A 17,896-nucleotide genomic window follows, 5' to 3' on the forward strand; every position below is an offset into this window, starting at 1 on the left:
GGCGGAGCTTGCAGTGAGCCGAGATCACACCACTGCACTCCAGCCTGGGCAACAGAGCCAGACTCCGTCTCAAAAAAAAAAAAAAAGAAGAAGTATGATGTGACAAACATGGTGGCAGATGTCTGTAAATCCCATCTACTTGGGAGGCTGAGACAGGAAGATTGCTTGAGCCTAGGAGTTTGAGAATATCCTGGACAACATAGTGAGACCCCACCTCAATTTTAAAAAAGGACAGAAAGGCCGGGCGAGGTGGCTCATGCCTGTAATCCTAACACGATGGGAGGCCAAGGTGGGAGGATTGCTTGAGCCTAGGAGTTTGAGACCAGCCTGGATAAGATGGCGAAACCCCATCTCTACTAAAAATACAAAAAATTAGCCGGGCATGGTGGCATGTGTCTGTAGTCCCAGTTACTCAGGAGGCTGAGGCGGGAGAATCACTTGAGCCTGGGAAGTCAAGGCTGCAGTGAGCTGTGATGGTACTGCACTATAGCCTGGGCAAGAGTGAGATCGTGTCTCAAAAAAAAAAAAAAGAAAGAAAAGAAAAAGAAAAAAGAAAAAAAAAAGAGAAAGGAAAGAAATATAATCTAAGCACATCTGAAGTTTTTCAACTCTGTCATCCGGGCAGGAGTGCAGTGGTGCGTTCTGGCTCACTGCAGCCTCCATCTCCCAGGTTCAAGTGATTTTCATGACTCAGCCTCCCGAATAGCTAGGATTGTAGGCGTGAGCCACCGAGCCCGGCCGTTGTTTGTTTGTTTGTGTGTTTGTTTTTGTTTTCTGAGATGGAGCTTTGCTCTTTTGGCCCAGGCTGGAGTGAATGGCGCGATCTCGGCTCACTGCAATCTCTGCCTCCAGGGTTCAAGCGATTCTCCTGCCTTAGCCTCCTGAGTAGCTGGGATTACAGGCTTGCGCCACCACACCTGGCTAATTTTGTATTTTTTGTAGAGAAGGGATTTCACTACGTTGGCCAGGCTGGTCTCAAACTCCTGACCTCAGGTGATCCACCCGCCTTGGCCTCCCAAAGTGTTAGGATTACAGGCATGAGCCACTGTGCCCGGTATTTTTTTTTAATTCTTTTTTTTTGAGACAAGGTTTCACTCTGTCGCCCAGACTGGAGTGCAGTGGTGAGATCTTGGCTCACTGCAACCTCCGCCTCCCAGGCTCAAGCCATTCTTCTGCCTCAGCCTCCTGAGTACCTGGGATTACAGGCATGTGCCACTACCACCTGGCTAATTTTTTGTACTTTTAGTAGGGATGGGGTTTCTCCATGTTGGCCAGGCTGGTCTTGAACTCCTGACCTCAGGTTGATCCACCCGCCTCAGCCTCCCAAAGTGCACATCTGAAACTTTAAACTTCCTAGTTGGCACATTAACAAAAAATTTTAAAAGGTGAAATTAATTTTAATACTATATATTTAGCCCATTACATCTGAAACATTTATCAATTCAATATATAATGAAAATAAAAATATATTAATTAGGTGGTTTATATTCTTTTCCTTGTACGTGAACCTTTGGAATCGGTGTGTATTCTGTGCTCACGGAGCATCTCAACTTGGACTGCCCACATTTCAGGTACTCAGTGGCCACATGTAGCTGGGGGGCCTCCCTGTTGGACATCACAGGTCTTCTAGGTGTTTGCTACAATAGGGGAGTAGACATCTGTTGTGAGGGTTTGGATGCCATGGTTTGGTTGGTTAGAGGAACAGAGATGAGGCAGGCAGGGCTTCGTAAGCCTTGTTGAGGCTTTCCCCTGAGAGCAAAGAGAAACTTCGCTGCGGGGATGGATGTGGAAGACTCACACTAGAAAGTCTCACTCTGGCTCTGGTATGGGGATTTGAGAAGGAGCAAGAAAGATGCTGTGGAAATCGCTTTGATGGCTTGGAGAAAGAGTGGTGGTGGGATGCCACTGATTGTGGTGGAGGTGCAGAAAATTGTCTAGCCTTAAGGGCTTTTTATTTTTATTTATTTATTTATTTTTTTGAGGTTGATTTTCCCTCTTGTTGCCAAGGTTGGAGTGCAATGGCCCGATCTCGGCTCACCACAGCCTCTGCCTCCTGGGTTCAAGCAATTCTTCTGCCTCAGCCTCCTGAGTAGCTGGGATTAGAGGCGTGTGCCACCACGCCCGGCTAATTTTGTATTTCTAGTAGAGATGGGGTTTCTCCATGTTGGTCAGGCTGGTCTCAAACTCCTGACCTCAGGTGATCCGCCCACCTTGGCCTCCCAAAGTGTTGGGATTACAGGTGTGAGGCACTGTGCTCAGCCTCTCAACTTGGGAGGTTGAGGCAAGAGAATCACTTGAACCCTGGAGGCTGAGGTTGCAGTGAGCCGAGATCGTGCCATTGCACTCCAGCCTGGGCAACAGAGTGAGACTCCATCTCAAAGAAAAAACAAATAAACAAAATCAAATACAGATGAGATTCTGAAATTAGTGGTGATGGTTACACAACATAGCAAATATACTAAAATGGCTGAATTGTGTGCTAATTTAAAATGATGAAATTTATGTGAATTATATCACAAGAAAAAAATGCAAGGAAAAAATGCAGATGAAAGAATAAATAACAGAAACACATAATCTACCTATACTAACAACTGATAGGACCCCCTGGCAGTCTGTCCTTCAGACGGCTTCCTACACGGGTGCAGAGTTATCTTCATTATTCTACACACAGTGGTTTATAACCTGGGTTTTTAAAATTATTTACCTTTATTTATTTTGATACAGAGTCTCACTCTGTTGCCCCAGCTAGAATGCAGGTGCAATCTTGGCTTACTGAAACCTCTGCCTTCCGGGTTCAAGCGATTCTCATGTCTCAACCTCCCAAGTAGCTGGGACTACAGGCAGTGCACAACCATGCCCGGCTAATTTTTATATTTTTAGTACAGACAGCGTTTCACCATGTTGACCAGGCTGGTCTTGAACTCCTGACCTCAGGTGATCTGCCTACACTGGCCTCCCAAAGTGCTGGGATTACAGGCATGAGTCACTGCGCCTGGCCTGGTTTTGTTTTTTTGAACACAGACCTCAACATCCTCCTTGGGTGTTTCGCAGACATCTCAGGTCCATCTCTGAGATCATCACCCCCTCTTTGAACCTGGTCCTCCTCTGGTGACCCCATTCTGAGAAATGCATCTGTCCCTCAGGTGCTCCTGGACACCACCAGGGGGCCACCCTGATGCCTTTCTCTCCTGTGGGGCTTCTCTCCCCAACCCAGAGATCCATAGTCATGCCTTCCTCTCTTGTCCCTCTAACCCATATCTAATCAATGGCCACTCAATTTCCCAGGTCCTCAATGGCGCGTCTCTGCCTTTACCCTGCCTGCTCCAATCTGCACAGCAGCCAGAAGGATCCCTTAACCTGTGAATTGGCCATGACACCCCAACTGGAAGATGGGCTGCACATTTTTCGTTTGTTTGGTTATTATTATTATTTTTTGAGATGGAGTTTCACTCTTGTTCCCTAGGCGGGAGTGCAGTGGTGCGATCTTGGCTCACTGCAACCTCCACCTCCCAGGTTAAGGAATTTTTCCTGCCTCAGCCTCCCGAGTAGCTGGGATTACAGGCATGTGCCACCGTGCCCGGCTAATTTTTGTATTTTTAGTAAAGACAAGGTTTCACCACGTTGGCCAGGCTGGTCTCGATCTCCCGACCTCAGGTGATCTGCCCGTCTCAGCCTCCAAAAGTGCTGGGATTACAGGCATGAGCCACTGTGCCCAGCCTGCGCTGCACGTTTTTTTTCACTTAAACATCAAAATCGTGTGGCAGAAAGACCTGGAACCTCTGCTTCTTGGATTGCGACCAGGGCATCAGAGAGCCGATCTGAGTCCTTCATCTGGTGGCTCAGGCTCAGCATTTTCAGCTGATGTGGGCAGGGACCTTTTCAGCTGAAAACCAGATCAGGAAGAGGGACGGCTGGTCCCAAGGCCCAGCACTTTCCCACATGCTGTCACCACACCACAGGGGTCGGAAACACTCCCCCCACCCTTCCCCAAGCAGTTCCCATGCTTCTCCCTCCTTCCTAAAACACGTTCTTCCCGGCTTCCAGGACTATCTCCTGGTGGTCTTCCTACCTCCCCGCGGGCACCCCTGCTGTCTCCCTGACCTGACCTTCTCTCCCTACACTCCCTCCCTCGGTGACCTCATACTGTCTCAAGACTTTAAAGGGCATCTCTGCCAGGATGGCTCCCAATGCATACCTGCAGCCTGGACCTGTCCCTGAACTCCAGACGCCTGTGCCACCTGCTTTCTCCCGTCACCACTTGGACATCTAGTAAGCATTTCACACTTCACCTGTCTGCAGTAAGATTCCAGCTCTTCCTGTCCAAACCTGTCTACTCCCCATCTTAGCAAATAGAAACCCCACTCTTCCATATGCTCAGCTCAGAAACCCCGGCCTCGTCCTTGAGTCTCCTCTCTCTGTCTCACACCTTCCAGCCCTCAAATGTCTCTCCTGCCTTCCAGCCCCAAATCTCTCTCCTGCCTCTAAGCGTACTCCATCCACTCCTGCTTTCCCCTGAAACCCCTGCCCAGGCTGAGCCCCGGGCCCCGGGAAGTCTTCAGATGGGGATGGGCTTGCTGGTCTGGAGGAACCCATTCTGCAGAGGAGGTGGAATGGGCTCCAGCCGAAGGGATCTGGTGTAGACTTGGGAGCAGAATGTCTCCCAACCTTGAGGACCAACTCAGAATAGACAGCAGTGAGGGAATCCTGCTCTCACTACCCTCGAAATGTCACCGAGGCTAGCCAGTTCTCTCCGTGTCCTCCACGGCCACACTACACCTGGCTACCACCACCTCCTGGCTGATGATACAGTGACCTCTGGCAGGCCCTCATTCCTACCCGTCTGTGCCTGGAGTCAGTTCTCCCTGCAGCAGCAGCCCAGGGTCTGGCTAAGCACATCAGATCCTTTGAGTTGGGAGTCTGACCTCGCCTCCCCACTCTGCGCCTTGCCCTTTAAAACCCACCTTACTGCACCCCTGCAAGGCCACACACAAGGCTGCACATGGGCCAGCTGGGCTCCACCTGGGCTCTGCCACAGGGCCTGGGCGATGCTCCCCTCCACTCTCAATGAGGCTCCTTCTCCAACAAAAACCACACACCTCCTGCCCTCAGCCCTTCCCATTTTCCTCCCTGCCTCGTTTTTCTTCTTCCACCTGTGAGATACATTCTACTCATGCAGCATATTTATGGTTTTTCTTTTTCTTTTTCTTTCCTGCATTCAGGCTGGAATGCAATGGTGCGATCTCAGGTCACCACAATCCCTGACTCCCAGGTTCAAGTGATTCTCCTGCCTCAGCCTCCCGAGTAGCTGGGACTACACAGGCGCACCACCACGCCCAGCTAAGTTTTGCATTTTCAGTAGAGACGGGGTTTCACTATGTTGGCCAGGGTGGTCTTGAACTCCTGACCTCATGATCTGCCCACCTTGGCCTCCCAAAGTGCTGGGATTACAGGCATAAGCCTCTGCACCCCTGTGTTTCTGGTTTCTATGCTGCACTTATGCATATTGTTTACTGTTTATAGCACTCTCCCCTCACTAAAGTATAAGGTCCCTGATGACAGGGATCTGGTCTATGTCCCCAGGGCCCTGGCACATAGCAGGTGCTTAGTAAACATGTCCCAAATGATGGGATGAGTCTATGAAGTCCCTGAGTTCCCTGGCAGGTGTTCCCATGTATGTTCCCCCACCCTCTCCATTCCTTGCATAGTGTTTGTTGCCAGCGTGATTTTGTGATCACTGTGCAGCAGGTCGGGTCAGATCCGTAAGCTCCCATGTTGGTCTCAGTGCCCAGCACGGCACCTGGCACAGGGACAGTGAGCAAGAAATACTCACAGGATGAGCACCCAGGTTTCTTTTGTGTGCGTGTGTGAATGCGTGTGTGTGTGTGTGTGTTGAGACAGGGTCTCATCACCTAAGGTGGAGTGCAGTGGTGCAAACAGGGCTTCCTTCAGCCTCCACCTCCTAGGCTCAAGCAATCCTCCTGCCTCAGCCTCCCGAGCAGCTGAGACTACAGGCATGTGCCACCATGCCCAGTTAATTTTTTTTCTTTTTGTATTTTTTGTAGGAACGGGGTTTTGCCATGTTGTCCAGGCTGGTCTTGAACTCCTGAGCTCGAACCATCCACCTGCCTTGTCCTCCCAAAATGCCGCGATTACAGGTATGAGCCACCATACCTGGCCCTTCCTTCCTTCCTTCCTTCCTTTCTTTTTTCTGTTCTCTTTTCTCAGGTGTGTGTGTGTGACAGAGAGAGAGTCAGGGTCTCTCTCTGTCACCCAGGCTGGAATGCAGTGGCACAATGATGCTCACTGCAGCCTCGACCTGCTGGGTTCAAGCGATCCTTCCACCTCAGCCACCCGAGTAACAGGGACTTAGGTATGTGTCACCAAGCCCAGCTAACATTTAAAATATTTTGTAGAGATGAAGTCTCCCTATGTTACCCAGGCTGGTTTTGGACTCCTGAGCTCAAGTAATCCTTCCACCTCAGCCTCTCAAAGTGCTGGGATTACCGGCATGAGCCACTGCACCCAGCCTGAGCACCTGGGTTTCTATAGGGCTTTAACTACTACCGCTGTCATCCAGTCAGGCCCTGGTCCCTGTGCTGGCTCTCCCTCCTCCCAAGCAGGATGCTCAGCACAGTCTGGTCAACTCTGAGCCCCCCACTATGGGCCCCTCGCTGCTGTCCACTCTGAATTGGTCCTCAAGGTTGGGACATTCTGCTCCCAAGTCTACACAAGATCCCTCCCACTGTGCCCACCTCCTCTGCAGAATGAGCTCCCCAAGCCAGCAAGTCCATCCTCATCTGAAGACTTCCTGGGGCCCAGGGCTCAGCCTGGGCAGGGGCTTCAGGAAAAAGCAGGAGTGGATGGAGTATGCTTAGAGGCAAGAAAGATATTTGGGAGCTGGAAGGCACTCGGCCCTGCTCAGGGTTCCTCTGAGCTTTCTGGACCCTCCCAGGTTAGAACACTGTGGAAAGAAGGAAGAAAAAGAGACCCCATTCCTGCCTCATCCCTGCTGGGCCCCGGGGGGAGGGCTGCCTCATCCTCCCCGCTCTCTCCCCTACCCCAGGGCCCCAGCACCGGGTGTCATATTCCTTCCTCCACCCTTCACTCATTCACAGAGATTTGCTGGGTAACTAAGACACCTCAGGCGGTCTTGTAGGTTATGGAGATGCCTCTGCCCTCTGGGAGGCTGTTCTCCCATGGAAGAGACAAACAGGATGCAGAAAACATAGGTGACATTTGTGATGGATGCGAAGGAGAGAAACTAAAGCTGGAAAGGAGGATGGGAGAGGTCTCAAGAGGTGGTGATATGTTGGATGAGGTGGCCCGGGAAGGCCGTGCTGGACTTACCCACTGGACCACCCCCGCAACGCTAACCCACGGGCCTCTGTCCATTCAGGTGGGGCCTGTCACTCCAGCCTCGCCTCAGAGAAACAGCTCTGAGCAGCTCTGACCTGTCACTCCAGCAGCTCTGACCCATCACTCTGCTGAAGTCCCTTCATGGGCGCTGGTGGGCAGGGGCCCAGCTCCTCGGCGAGGGGCCTTTCCGGGCCTGCCCCGTGGGCCCTGCCCTTCTCCCAGGTCCCCTGTGCCCGCATTGCTGCTCAAGCCCACAAGCCGGGGAGCTGTCCCTCGGGCGTGCAGGCCTCCCCGCCTCTCCAGGTTGCCTGGGCCAGAACGCTTTTCCATCCACCCTCCCTTCCTGACCCTGGGCTTGGAGGTCACCTGCCCCAGGCCGAGAGTAGGTGCCCCCACCGCTACCAGCGGCACCCTGCACAGCCCTGCCCGCCCTGCGAGAGCTGAGGCGCTCCTGTCCCGTGGGCCGCCGTGTCCGCGGCACCCCATGAATCCGTGCGGAATGAATGAATGTCTCCGGGCCGGGACTTGGCCTCATCCACATCCAATCTTCCGGGCCCTCCCCGCCGCGGCGGGGGCCGGAGCGCCAGGGCTGGATTCGGGGAGGGGGTGGCTGCCCCACCCTGGGGCCGCGTTAAACCGAGGGGACGCCCCTCTGGCGGGCTGGCGGGGCCGGGGTCCCGCTGGCGGAGGCCGTGGCCAGGCGGGTGCGGGGCGGGAGGTGGCGCCGGGCGCTGAGTGGCGGCTCCGGGTCCACCCCTGGCGCGCGGGTGCGGGCGGGCGGGAGGCGGGAGGCGGGAGGCGGGGAACGCAGGGGCGGCGGCGGGCGGGAGGCAGCAGCGAGCATGTGCCGCGGAGCCCAGTAACCAGGGACGACCGCGGCCACACCGCGCCGGCGCCGGCGCCCAGCCCAGGCAGCCCCGCGCCGCGGCGCCCGGACCGCCCGGGCCTGCCCAGCGGCCGCCCCACGCCCCGAGCGCCCCGGCGCCGACAGCCGCGCAGCGCAGCGCGGGCGCCGCAGACAAAGGCGCGGCCCCGGCCCGGCCCGCCCGGCCCAGCCGCTCCCGCTGGGCGCCCCAACCGGGTCCGGCCCGGGGGGGCGGGGGCCGCGGCCGCCGAGGATGGGGAAATCCAACAGCAAGTTGAAGCCCGAAGTTGTGGAGGAGCTGACCAGGAAGACCTACTGTGAGTGCTCCCGGTCCCCAGCCCGTGCCCCGCGCCTCCCGGTCACCCCCACGCCCGCCGCCCCCGCCCCCCGGACCCGCGCGCTACCCGCTCCGCGCCGCCGCCTCCGCTCCGTCCTCCCCGCCCGGCCTCCGCCGTGGGCCCCTCGGAGGCTCCCGGGCCGCGCCCCTGCCCCCCGCCCGGCCCCATTGTTCTGGCACCCCCAGCCCGGGGACTGCGCGCCGGTTGGCGTGCGCGGCGCCACCCCCAGGTCCGGAGGGGCAACCCCAGCCTCCTGGCGGCCCCCTCTCCGCAGAGCTGTCCCAACAGGCAGGGGCTGTTGCGAGGGCGGGGCGGTGGTCCCAGGAGGGGGCGCCCGGCTGCGCGGAGCCGACTGGCACTAGTGCGCGGGGCTGGTGATTCATGCATCACGATGCCGCCGCCGCCGTTGCTGCGAGATTGGCCTGTCGCCCCCTCCCTGGCCCCGTTCGTGTGTGGGGGGTGGCGAGACTTGGCACAGCGCTTGTCGCGGGGTGACGGCGGCGAAGGGTCCCCGGCACCCTGTGGGTTGCAGCACTTACAGGCTGGATTCTTCCTGGCCCCATCTCTGTCTACCAGACCTGGAAATGGGTTTCTACAGCCCGGGCGATCTGGGCCGCGTGTGATCATTAGCTGTCGCGGGCTGCCCGGAGGAGGAGGGCCTGTCCTTTCTGGACGTCTCCAGATCAGTCTCAGTGTGTCTCCCTCCACTTGCCCAACTTCACAACTCTGCAGTCCCCTTGCAGCCCCAATTTCTCCATACCAGGCTTCCCCCTTCCCTGCAGCATCTCCGGAGGTGCCCTGGCATACCAGGGGTTAATGGCAATGGGTCCAGACCACCCAGGGGATGGTGAGAGGGAAGGCTTCGGCATCCGGGTCTGGAAGGATCTCTGCCTGGGTGTTTGACTTGGAAGGGGACAGTGGCTCTGGGCTTGGGTTGGAATTCAGAACCCATAGCCGGGCAACTGCGTGGGCCCAGGCCCTCTGCACCACCCCTGGAGGACGCAGCTTGACCACCAGCCCCAATGTGTTGATGGAGGCTGGGGAGGCAGCTCCTGGTGGTGCATTGCACAACCTCTGCTCCCGGCTTCCCCCCAACTCCATCGGTCTTCTGGGCACGTTTGCAGGTCTGTCCAAGCCCACGCTTCAGCTCCATGCCCCTCACCCCTCGTGCTTGGAACAAAGGGGGCTTTCTAGAGCAGGTGCTAGTCTGCTGTGAGGTGCTGGCCCTTCTCCTGTGGAATTCGGCAGCATGGAGCTCACATCCCAGGAGCTGCTACCTGGAAGGGGTGAAGCCCCTGGGCACAGGGGCTGCTGTCACCCTCTCTCCAAAGTGGGCAGGTGGGTGGCCCATTCCAGTCTAGCTGCTGTTTTGTGAGATTCGCTGGGGCCTCTTTCAAGCTAAGTCCAGATGTGGCCCACAGCCGCCAGCAGGTAGACTTCCTGGGTCCCTGTGCCGGGGGAGGGTGAGGACACAGTGGGCTTCATCGGGAGTGGTGGGCATGGGCTGCATGGGATGCCTCCATCGTGGTGGGACAGGGGAGTGAAGCCAGGTTTCCTGCTCATGGAGCACGTCACTTGCCAAACTCTTGGCATCGTTAGCACCTTGACTCCGCCACAACTGCTCTACAAGGCTGGGTGCTGCTGCGATCTCTATTTACAGATGGGGAAACTAAGGCTCAGAGGGGCAAAGTGGCATTCCCATGATCCCACAGAGGTGACTAGGCAGTGCCAGGACTCAAACTCTGGTCTGTCCTGCTCCAAGACTAGTGAGAGACCTCAGAGCTCATGCCAAGAGCTCTTCTGGGCCAGGCACAGTGGCTCACGCCTGTAATCCCAGCACTTTGGGAGGCCGAGGCGGGTGGACCAGCCTGAACAACAAGGAGAAACCCCTGACACTACTAAAAATACATAATTAGCTGGGCATGGTGGCGCATGCCTGTAATCCCAGCTGCTCCGGAGGCTGAGGCAGGAGAATCACTTGAACCCGGGAGGCGGAGGTTGCGGTGAGGCGAGATTGCTCCAAGAGCGAAACCCCACCTCCAAAAAAAAAAAAAAAGCTCTTCTGGATGTGTCTTTTTCTGGCTTTTGTTAGAAGCCCATGATGGTGGATTCTAAATGAGAAGGGCCTGGGGTGATCATTCTGTCTGGCCCCCTCCTCCGGGCAGATCTGTCAACTTTGAGAGAAGTTGAGTCAACAAAGCTTTGTTAGGAACTGGCCCTTGTGGTACTGGGCTGGGCTATTTTTAAAGGCCTTCGGAGACGTGGAACAGTTTTGGGCAGGGCGAGAGTTGGCCTGGGGACTTTTCCTCTGTAGAAGCCCTTATTAGGGGTGGGCTGTTGGAGGTGGCGGTGGGTTCGTTGGCCTCCGGTTTGCCTCCCGCGCTGACGTCAGCTCACTAGTGCAGGCCCTTGTGTGTGGAGCTCACAGCTATGTTCTCCCCATGTGTTGGGCTTTAGTAGGTCCACAGAATGAAAAGTCTCCCAACACAGCAAGCAGAGAAAGCCTCCAGCTTGTTCTCCGGCCCCAGATGGGCTTCCTTCTAATGCGGAGTGGAGCCATCTGCTCTTTGTTCTGGGGGATTCTGTGTATGAGGTCAAGAGAAGCGCCCCAGGAAGGACTCTCAAATGTCAGAATTTCCTGGTTGATTAATAAACATGAAGGTACCTGGGCTGTCCTCCCAGACTTCCGATTCTTTGGGTCTGGCTTGGGCCCAGGAATTTTTTTTTTTTTTTTTTTTTTTTTTTTTTTTTTTTTGAGACTGGAGTCTTGCTCTGCTGCCCAGGCTGGAGTGCAGTGGCCGGCTCTCAGCTCACTGCAAGCTCCGCCTCCCGGGTTCACGCCATTCTCCTGTCTCAGCCTCCCGAGTAGCTGGGACTACAGGCGCCCGCCTCGTCGCCCGGCTAGTTTTTTGTATTTTTTAGTAGAGACGGGGTTTCACCGTATTAGCCAGGATGGTCTCGATCTCCTGACCTCATGATCCGCCCGTCTCGGCCTCCCAAAGTGCTGGGATTACAGGCTTGAGCCACCGCGCCCGGCCGTTGGGCCCAGGAATTTGCATCCTTGACGCGTGTTTGTGTTGCAGACTGTGGTCCTGGGGAGCCCCGATTGAAGACCACAGTTCTGGTGTCTGCTGGGGGTCCTAGCCCACCTCGTGCATAGCTGGCCACAGTGCTGGGGAGCCTAGAGGGGAGCCATGGGTCCACGTCCGAGTTGGTGCTCAGCAGTGTCCTTGGTGGGCGTCTCTGACTCTGTCTGTGGTGGTCTGTGTGTGTGAGGAAGCAGGAGTGTCTAAAGGCCCTAGCAGTGTGGCCCTCACTGGACACACTGGGATTCCACCTGGCTCAAACCCTAACCCAGTCCTCAGCCTTCCACCAGCAATAGGTTAGGGAGAGGTGGACGGGGTTACCCTGCAGCCAAGACAGACAGCGGCAGTTAGCATTGCGGGCGGCCCACTTTCTCTGAGGTCTGGCCCACTCTCTTCCAACCTGCTGGTGAGGCTGTTGGCATCCCTGTGTGTCCTGGCTGTGGGATGGACCGGTCCTCTCACCTACCTGAGCCTCAGTTTCCTCATCTGCAAAATAGGTGTGCTCATGGTACCTGAACTGAGAGGATGTGAGAAGTCAACGGGGTCATGTGCAGCGTGGGACCTGATATGTGGCGTGGGGTATGTGGTCAGTAAATGCCAGTAAATGCCAGTGATCGTATTAATGCTTATTTGTTGTTGTTGTTGTTTTGGAGACAGGGTCTGGCTGTGTTGCCCTGGCTGGAGTGCAATGGTGCAATCATGGCTCACTTAAACCTTGACCTCCTGGGCCCAAGCAATCCTCCTGCCTCAGTCTCCCCAGTAGCTGGGACCATGGGCGTGCAACACCACACCTGGCTAATTAAAAAAATTTTTTTTGTAGAGTTAGGGTCTTGCCCTATTGCCTGGGCTGGTCTCAAACTCTTGGCCTCAAGCAATCCTCCTGCCTTGGCCACCCAAAGTTCTTGGATCACAGGCCTGAGCCACCGCACCCGGCCTTAATATATATCATTTCGACCATACAATACAGCTTCCTCTTGAACTGAGCTTATGTGTATTTTGTGAGCACATTTCTTCTCTCCACAGAAGAATCTTCCTATGACCCTGTTCTTTGTGCCTGGCACGCAGAAGATGACATCTATGACTGCTGTGCCCGAATCCCAGCAGGGGTCTGCTCTTACATGTAGTGGCCTCCCCAGCCCCACTTGTGAATTGTGAAGCCGCCCTGGCCTATTGATTTAGTGCTCACTGTGTGCCAGGCGTGGAGGCAGAGGAGTGGACGAGAGACATGGAATCCCTAGCCTCAGGAGGAAGGCAGCCGGGTTATCTGAAAACTCGAGCATGGGGGTGCAAGACATTTGTGGTGGTCTGAGCTGCATCCCCTTAAAGACTTCTGAGGCTGCTGCAGGCCCAAGCCAGCCAGGCCCAAAAGGCAGAACCTCTACCCTCCTCCCCTCTCCTTCTCCTTCTCCCCATGATGTTTGCCGGCACTTCCCAGGGACCCTCGGTCTGGGACTCAGGAGTGGCCAGCTCCTCCCTGTTGCTCTTGGTCAGCCTAGGCTCTGCTTTGACCTTGCCTGTTAACCTTGACTCTCTTCTGCCTTTTCCCTGATGCCCAGAATGGTGCCCGGCACACAGGAGCTTGTGGAGGGCAGGAGCCTGTGGCTGATGCCTCTTGACCCCGAGCAGAGGATGGGTCCCTGGCTCCAGGTTGGGGTCAGCAGTTGGGCTCTTGGGTGTCTCTGGCTGTGGACTGTCCTGGGGCCCATGAGGGTCCCTTCCTCTAGGGTGAGGAATATTCTCTGATGATCACTCCCCACCCGACTCTGCTCAACTAGGGTGGGGCAAGCCGCTGCCTTCGGGAGGCAGTCACTGGAGCCCATCTTGGGACAGAGCTGGGAGTTGTGTGATGGCTGTGTGGGGACACGGAGGGCCCACAGCCAGGCACAGGGTGAGCCACAAGGAGAGGAAAGGACCAGCACAAAGGCTTCTGCAGTCCCTGTACATCCCGTGTGCGTGGGCGTGAACCAAGGAGGCCTTTCCTTTCTCTGACAGTTGAGCAGAGCAGCAGCAGGGAAGACTGAAGTGGACTCTCAGCGTCAGGAGGACATCTGGGCAAGAACCATCACCTGTGTTATTAGGAGAGGACTCGATCCTCTGGGGTATGGGGCTGGGTCCTCACTCGGGCTTGGTGACCTTGGGGAAGTCCCTTGGCCTCTCTGAGCACCAGTTTGCTCATCCGTCAGACCTGCCTACCAACTCCATGGATCTAAACAGAAGCTTTGCAGTCTGGGGAGCGGGCCATAAAGAGAAAGGGGTTGTTTGGCAGGAGAGTCCCTGGAAGGGAAGGAGAGCTCAGGGGCGAGTGCTGCGGTTCTGGCCCCTTCCTTGGGCAAACCTCCTCTCACGGGCTTTACTTTCACCCTCTGGAAAATGGGTGTTTTTTTTTTTTTTTTTTTGAGATGGAGTCTGGCTCTGTCGCCCAGGCTGGAGTGCGGTGGCTGGATCTCAGCTCACTTCGCCCGGCTAGTTTTTTGTATTTTTTTTTTTAACAGAGACGGGGTTTCACCGTGTTAGCCAGGATGGTCTCAATCTCCTGACCTCGTGATCCGCCCATTTCGGCCTCCCAAAGTGCTGGGATTGCAGGCTTGAGCCACTGCGCCTGGCCCAAATGGGTGGTTTTGGAAAGCCTCACCGCTGGGGAGGATTCGGGGCATAGATGAAGGATTTAACCTGGTGCCTGGTTCTGAGGGGAACCTTTATTTATATTTTAATTTTTATAGAGATGGGGTCTCGCTATGTTGGCCAGGCTAGTCTCAAACTCCTGGCCTCAAGCGATCTCCTCCCATCTCTGCCTCCCGAAATGTTGGGATTACAGGCATGAGCTGCTGGGGCCGGCTATGAAGGGGAAACTTTTAAAGCTCTCCTGGCAGCAGCTGGTCCTGGGGGTGCAAGTCTTCTGCATCCAGGGCAGGATGGCCAAGGGGGCCTGTGGCTGCCCCCTTGTACAGAGAGGGAAGGGGCAGCTGGTGAATGGCAGGGACTCACCCAGGCCCCAGCACCCAGCTTCCTCCTCACAGCCTCTTTTTCCCCTTTCTGCCTCCTTGGGCTCCAGGTTAAATGGGACCCAGCTTCTCCCTTCCCTACATCACCCCACAGGGTTCTCCCGTCTCCCTGTGTCAGGGGAAAGCCCTTTCCCCCAGCAGAGGCCTTGGGATCGGACCCAGCTCCTGCCACTCCCTAGGCCTGTCTTGAGCCCCTTTGGGGCAAGGCATGGGCAGTGGGGGACTGTCCTGTCAAGTGGGCCAGGTCTGTGTCACCCTCTGGGAGGCCACAGGAAGGAATTTGGACATTATCCCAGATTCGTAGGGAGCTGTGGAAGGGAGGTGATGGAGACACATTAGATTTGGGTTTAGAAAGATTGTTGTTGGCTGTAGTCCACAGAATGGACTGGCGGGGAAGAGGGGTGGTAATGAGACCGAAGGTGATCATGGTGATGAACTGGAGTATCTGTGGGGATGACATGAAAGACAGATTCCAGATATATTTAGGAGGAAGACTCAGTAGGACTTGGTCCCCTCCCCTCCCCTCCCCTCCCCTCCTCTGCTCTCCCCCCTGTCCCTTCCCCTGCTCTCCCCTCCCCTCCCTTCCCCTGCTCTCCCCTCCCCTCCCCTCCTCTTTTTTTTGAGAAGGAGTCTTACTCTGTCACCCAGGCTGGAGTGCAGTGGCATGATCTTGGCTCACTGCAACTTCCACCTCCCGGGTTCAAGCAATTCTCCTGTATCAGCCTCCCAAGTAGTTGGGATTACAGGCACCCGCCACCACACCCAGCTAATTTTTGTATTTTTAGTAGAGACGGGGTTTCACCATATTGGTCAGGCTGGTCTTGAACTCCTGACCTCAGGTGATCCACCCGCCTTGGTCTCTCAAAGTGCTAGGATTTACAGGCGTGAGCCACTGTCCCTGACCTCATAGTATTACCTTGTAAATTTGGGATTATCTACTAAAAAGTAGATAACTTTCTGACTTAAAAAAATCTGACAGTTCTGAATGTTTGCCCGTGTCATGAACTATGCTTTTAGAGCATGATTTTTTTTCACAGTGTATCATATGAACAGAACATATATTATTTAATTCCCTGTCATTGGACAGTTAGGTTCCTCCTCCCATATTAAAAATGCTGTGATGAACATCTTTGCACTAAATCTTTGGATGAATGTCTTTGTACCAAATCTTTGCATGAGTGTCTTTGCACTAAATCTTTGCACTTATCTTTACTTGAAGATAAATAACCCAGAATGGGTTTATGGAGTTGAAAGGCTGGGGAAGTTTTGAAAGGCTTTTGATTAAAAATTGCTGAATTGCTCTCCAGAAAGGCTGTTCCAATTTACATTTTCAGCAAAAGTAGATGAGAGAGTGCCTATTTCTCTGCATTCTTGCCAGCACTGGGTATTACTGCTTTCCTTAATTCTTGCCAATTTTATGGGGAGGAAAAGAGGTGGCTCACTGTCTCAATGCTTATTTCTTTGATTACTATGAAATATAATCCTAGAATCTTTCAGCTGGAGGAGACTCTTGGGGCCAAGTAGTTCAATGCCCTCATTTTGCGAGTAGGCAAATTAAGTGCCAGAAAGGTGAAGTGTCTTCCCCAAGGTCACACAGCAAATACGTGGCAGGAACCGATTTGTTCCTGTCAGGGCACCTCCCACTGTGCCAGGGTGGGTTGGCTATTGGGGTTCAGATAGAGATGTCTTGCCTTCTTGCTATTTATTTATTTTTATTTACTTATTTACTTATCTATTTATTGAGATGGAATCTCACTCTGTCACCCAGGCTGGAGTGCAGTGGTGCGATCTCGGCTCACTGCAACCGCCACCTCCTGGGTTCAAGCTGTTCTGCCTCAGCCTCCTGAGTAGCTGATATTACAATGTGCACCACCACACCCGGCTAATTTTTGTATTTTTAGTAGAGACAGCGTTTTGCCATTTTGGCCAGGTTGGTCTCAAACTCCGGGTCTCAAGTGGTCCACACACCTTGGCCTCCCAAAGTGCTGGGATTACAGGCCTGAGCCACCACGCCTGGCCTAGCGATGTCTTGATTTCTTCATTGAAGTCTTCTGCTGGGGTTCATCTTGCCCCAAATATCTCTAACACTCTGGTAAGAAAAAAAAAGCCAATATAAATTAAAAAGCACATCGTCATTATGGTCATAACAAGATGAATCAATTTTCACATTCCATGTGTGATCTGTTTTCCAGGGCAGAGAGTGTCAGAGATTACCTTGCAGCGTTTCTAGGTAACTTGAGATTGGGGTCATATTCTGACCGAGGGCAGAACAGCAGGTGCTGAGGGCTTGAAGGTCAGTTCTGTTTCCTGGCCAGCTCCTTACGTCTCTGAGCTCTGAGGTCCCTTGTGCATGAGACAGGGATGGACACACAGGGATCTGCACATAGTAAGCGCTCAGTAAATGCTCTCCCAGGAAGGAGGCTGGTGGACCGGCCGTGTCAGGGACAGCTGTTCTTGGCCACTCCACTGGGCAGTCACAGAGTGAGCTGTCACAGGCTCTTGGCTGAATTGGGAGTGAGTGGCAAACGTGGAGGGCCTCTGTGGTGGTCTGGCTGTGTTGGTGGCTGGATTGTTCTGTATCCAGCTCCTGGCTTGGTGGCTTGAGGAGGGAGAGGTGGTTGTGGCAGACTGACTTGTAGGCTCCTTTGTGCCCAGGGGCTCAGAGGATGGATAGCAGCCTGCCTGGGCTTCAGTCCCAGGACCATCATGGCCTGGACAGTGGCTTTGGAGTCACTAGTTCCCTCTGGGACTCAGTTTCCCTTTCTGTACAATGTTTAAATTGCCAGATAGTGAGACCCAGTGGGGAAGGTATGTCAGGGCCCCAGGGATGGAGTGTGCTTGGGCTCTGGTGTTCAAGACCGAGGCCCATGGATCTTCTCAGCCTCAGGCATGGTTCTTAGTCTCTTGATGCCTTAGTTTTCTTATCTGGGAGTTGGGGATGGGGGACTTCTACTACGAAGAGCTGTGAGTGGGGTTAGGAATAACAGACGTTGAACTTGGTGGCTCATCTCGGCACTCCCTTTGCTCATGGTGGTGGTGGAGGATCTGCGAGCCCCAGCGCGGACGGTCAGGGGCTATCGCTACGGCGAGAGTCTGGTATTAGGCACGTTCTGTGTGACCCAGGCCCGTCCTTGATGTTCATGTGTGTTCCTCACCAACTCCACCCAGGAGCCCTGTGGGGTTAGCGTTTTGCAGATGAGGAAACAGAGGCTGAGTGGACGAGAGCTGGCTCATGGTCCCACGGCTGGA

The 17,896-nt window shown here is 54.8% G+C and overlaps 1 protein-coding gene across 1 annotated transcript in view; it reads left to right on the forward strand.

The window, feature by feature from the left end:
• The first annotated feature begins 8,220 nt into the window (after window positions 1-8,220).
• The window catches only part of NCS1 (neuronal calcium sensor 1), a 66,926-nt gene continuing 57,250 nt past the window's right edge, over window positions 8,221-17,896 (forward strand). Inside the window, exon 1 of the mRNA XM_030920174.1 lies at window positions 8,221-8,538. Within this exon, the coding sequence (XP_030776034.1) occupies window positions 8,475-8,538 (64 nt within the window). The 5' untranslated portion in view covers window positions 8,221-8,474. The remainder of the gene's footprint in view (window positions 8,539-17,896) is intronic.

This window comes from Rhinopithecus roxellana, chromosome 16, assembly GCF_007565055.1.
Source record: "Rhinopithecus roxellana isolate Shanxi Qingling chromosome 16, ASM756505v1, whole genome shotgun sequence".
Classification (NCBI taxonomy): domain Eukaryota; kingdom Metazoa; phylum Chordata; class Mammalia; order Primates; family Cercopithecidae; genus Rhinopithecus; species Rhinopithecus roxellana.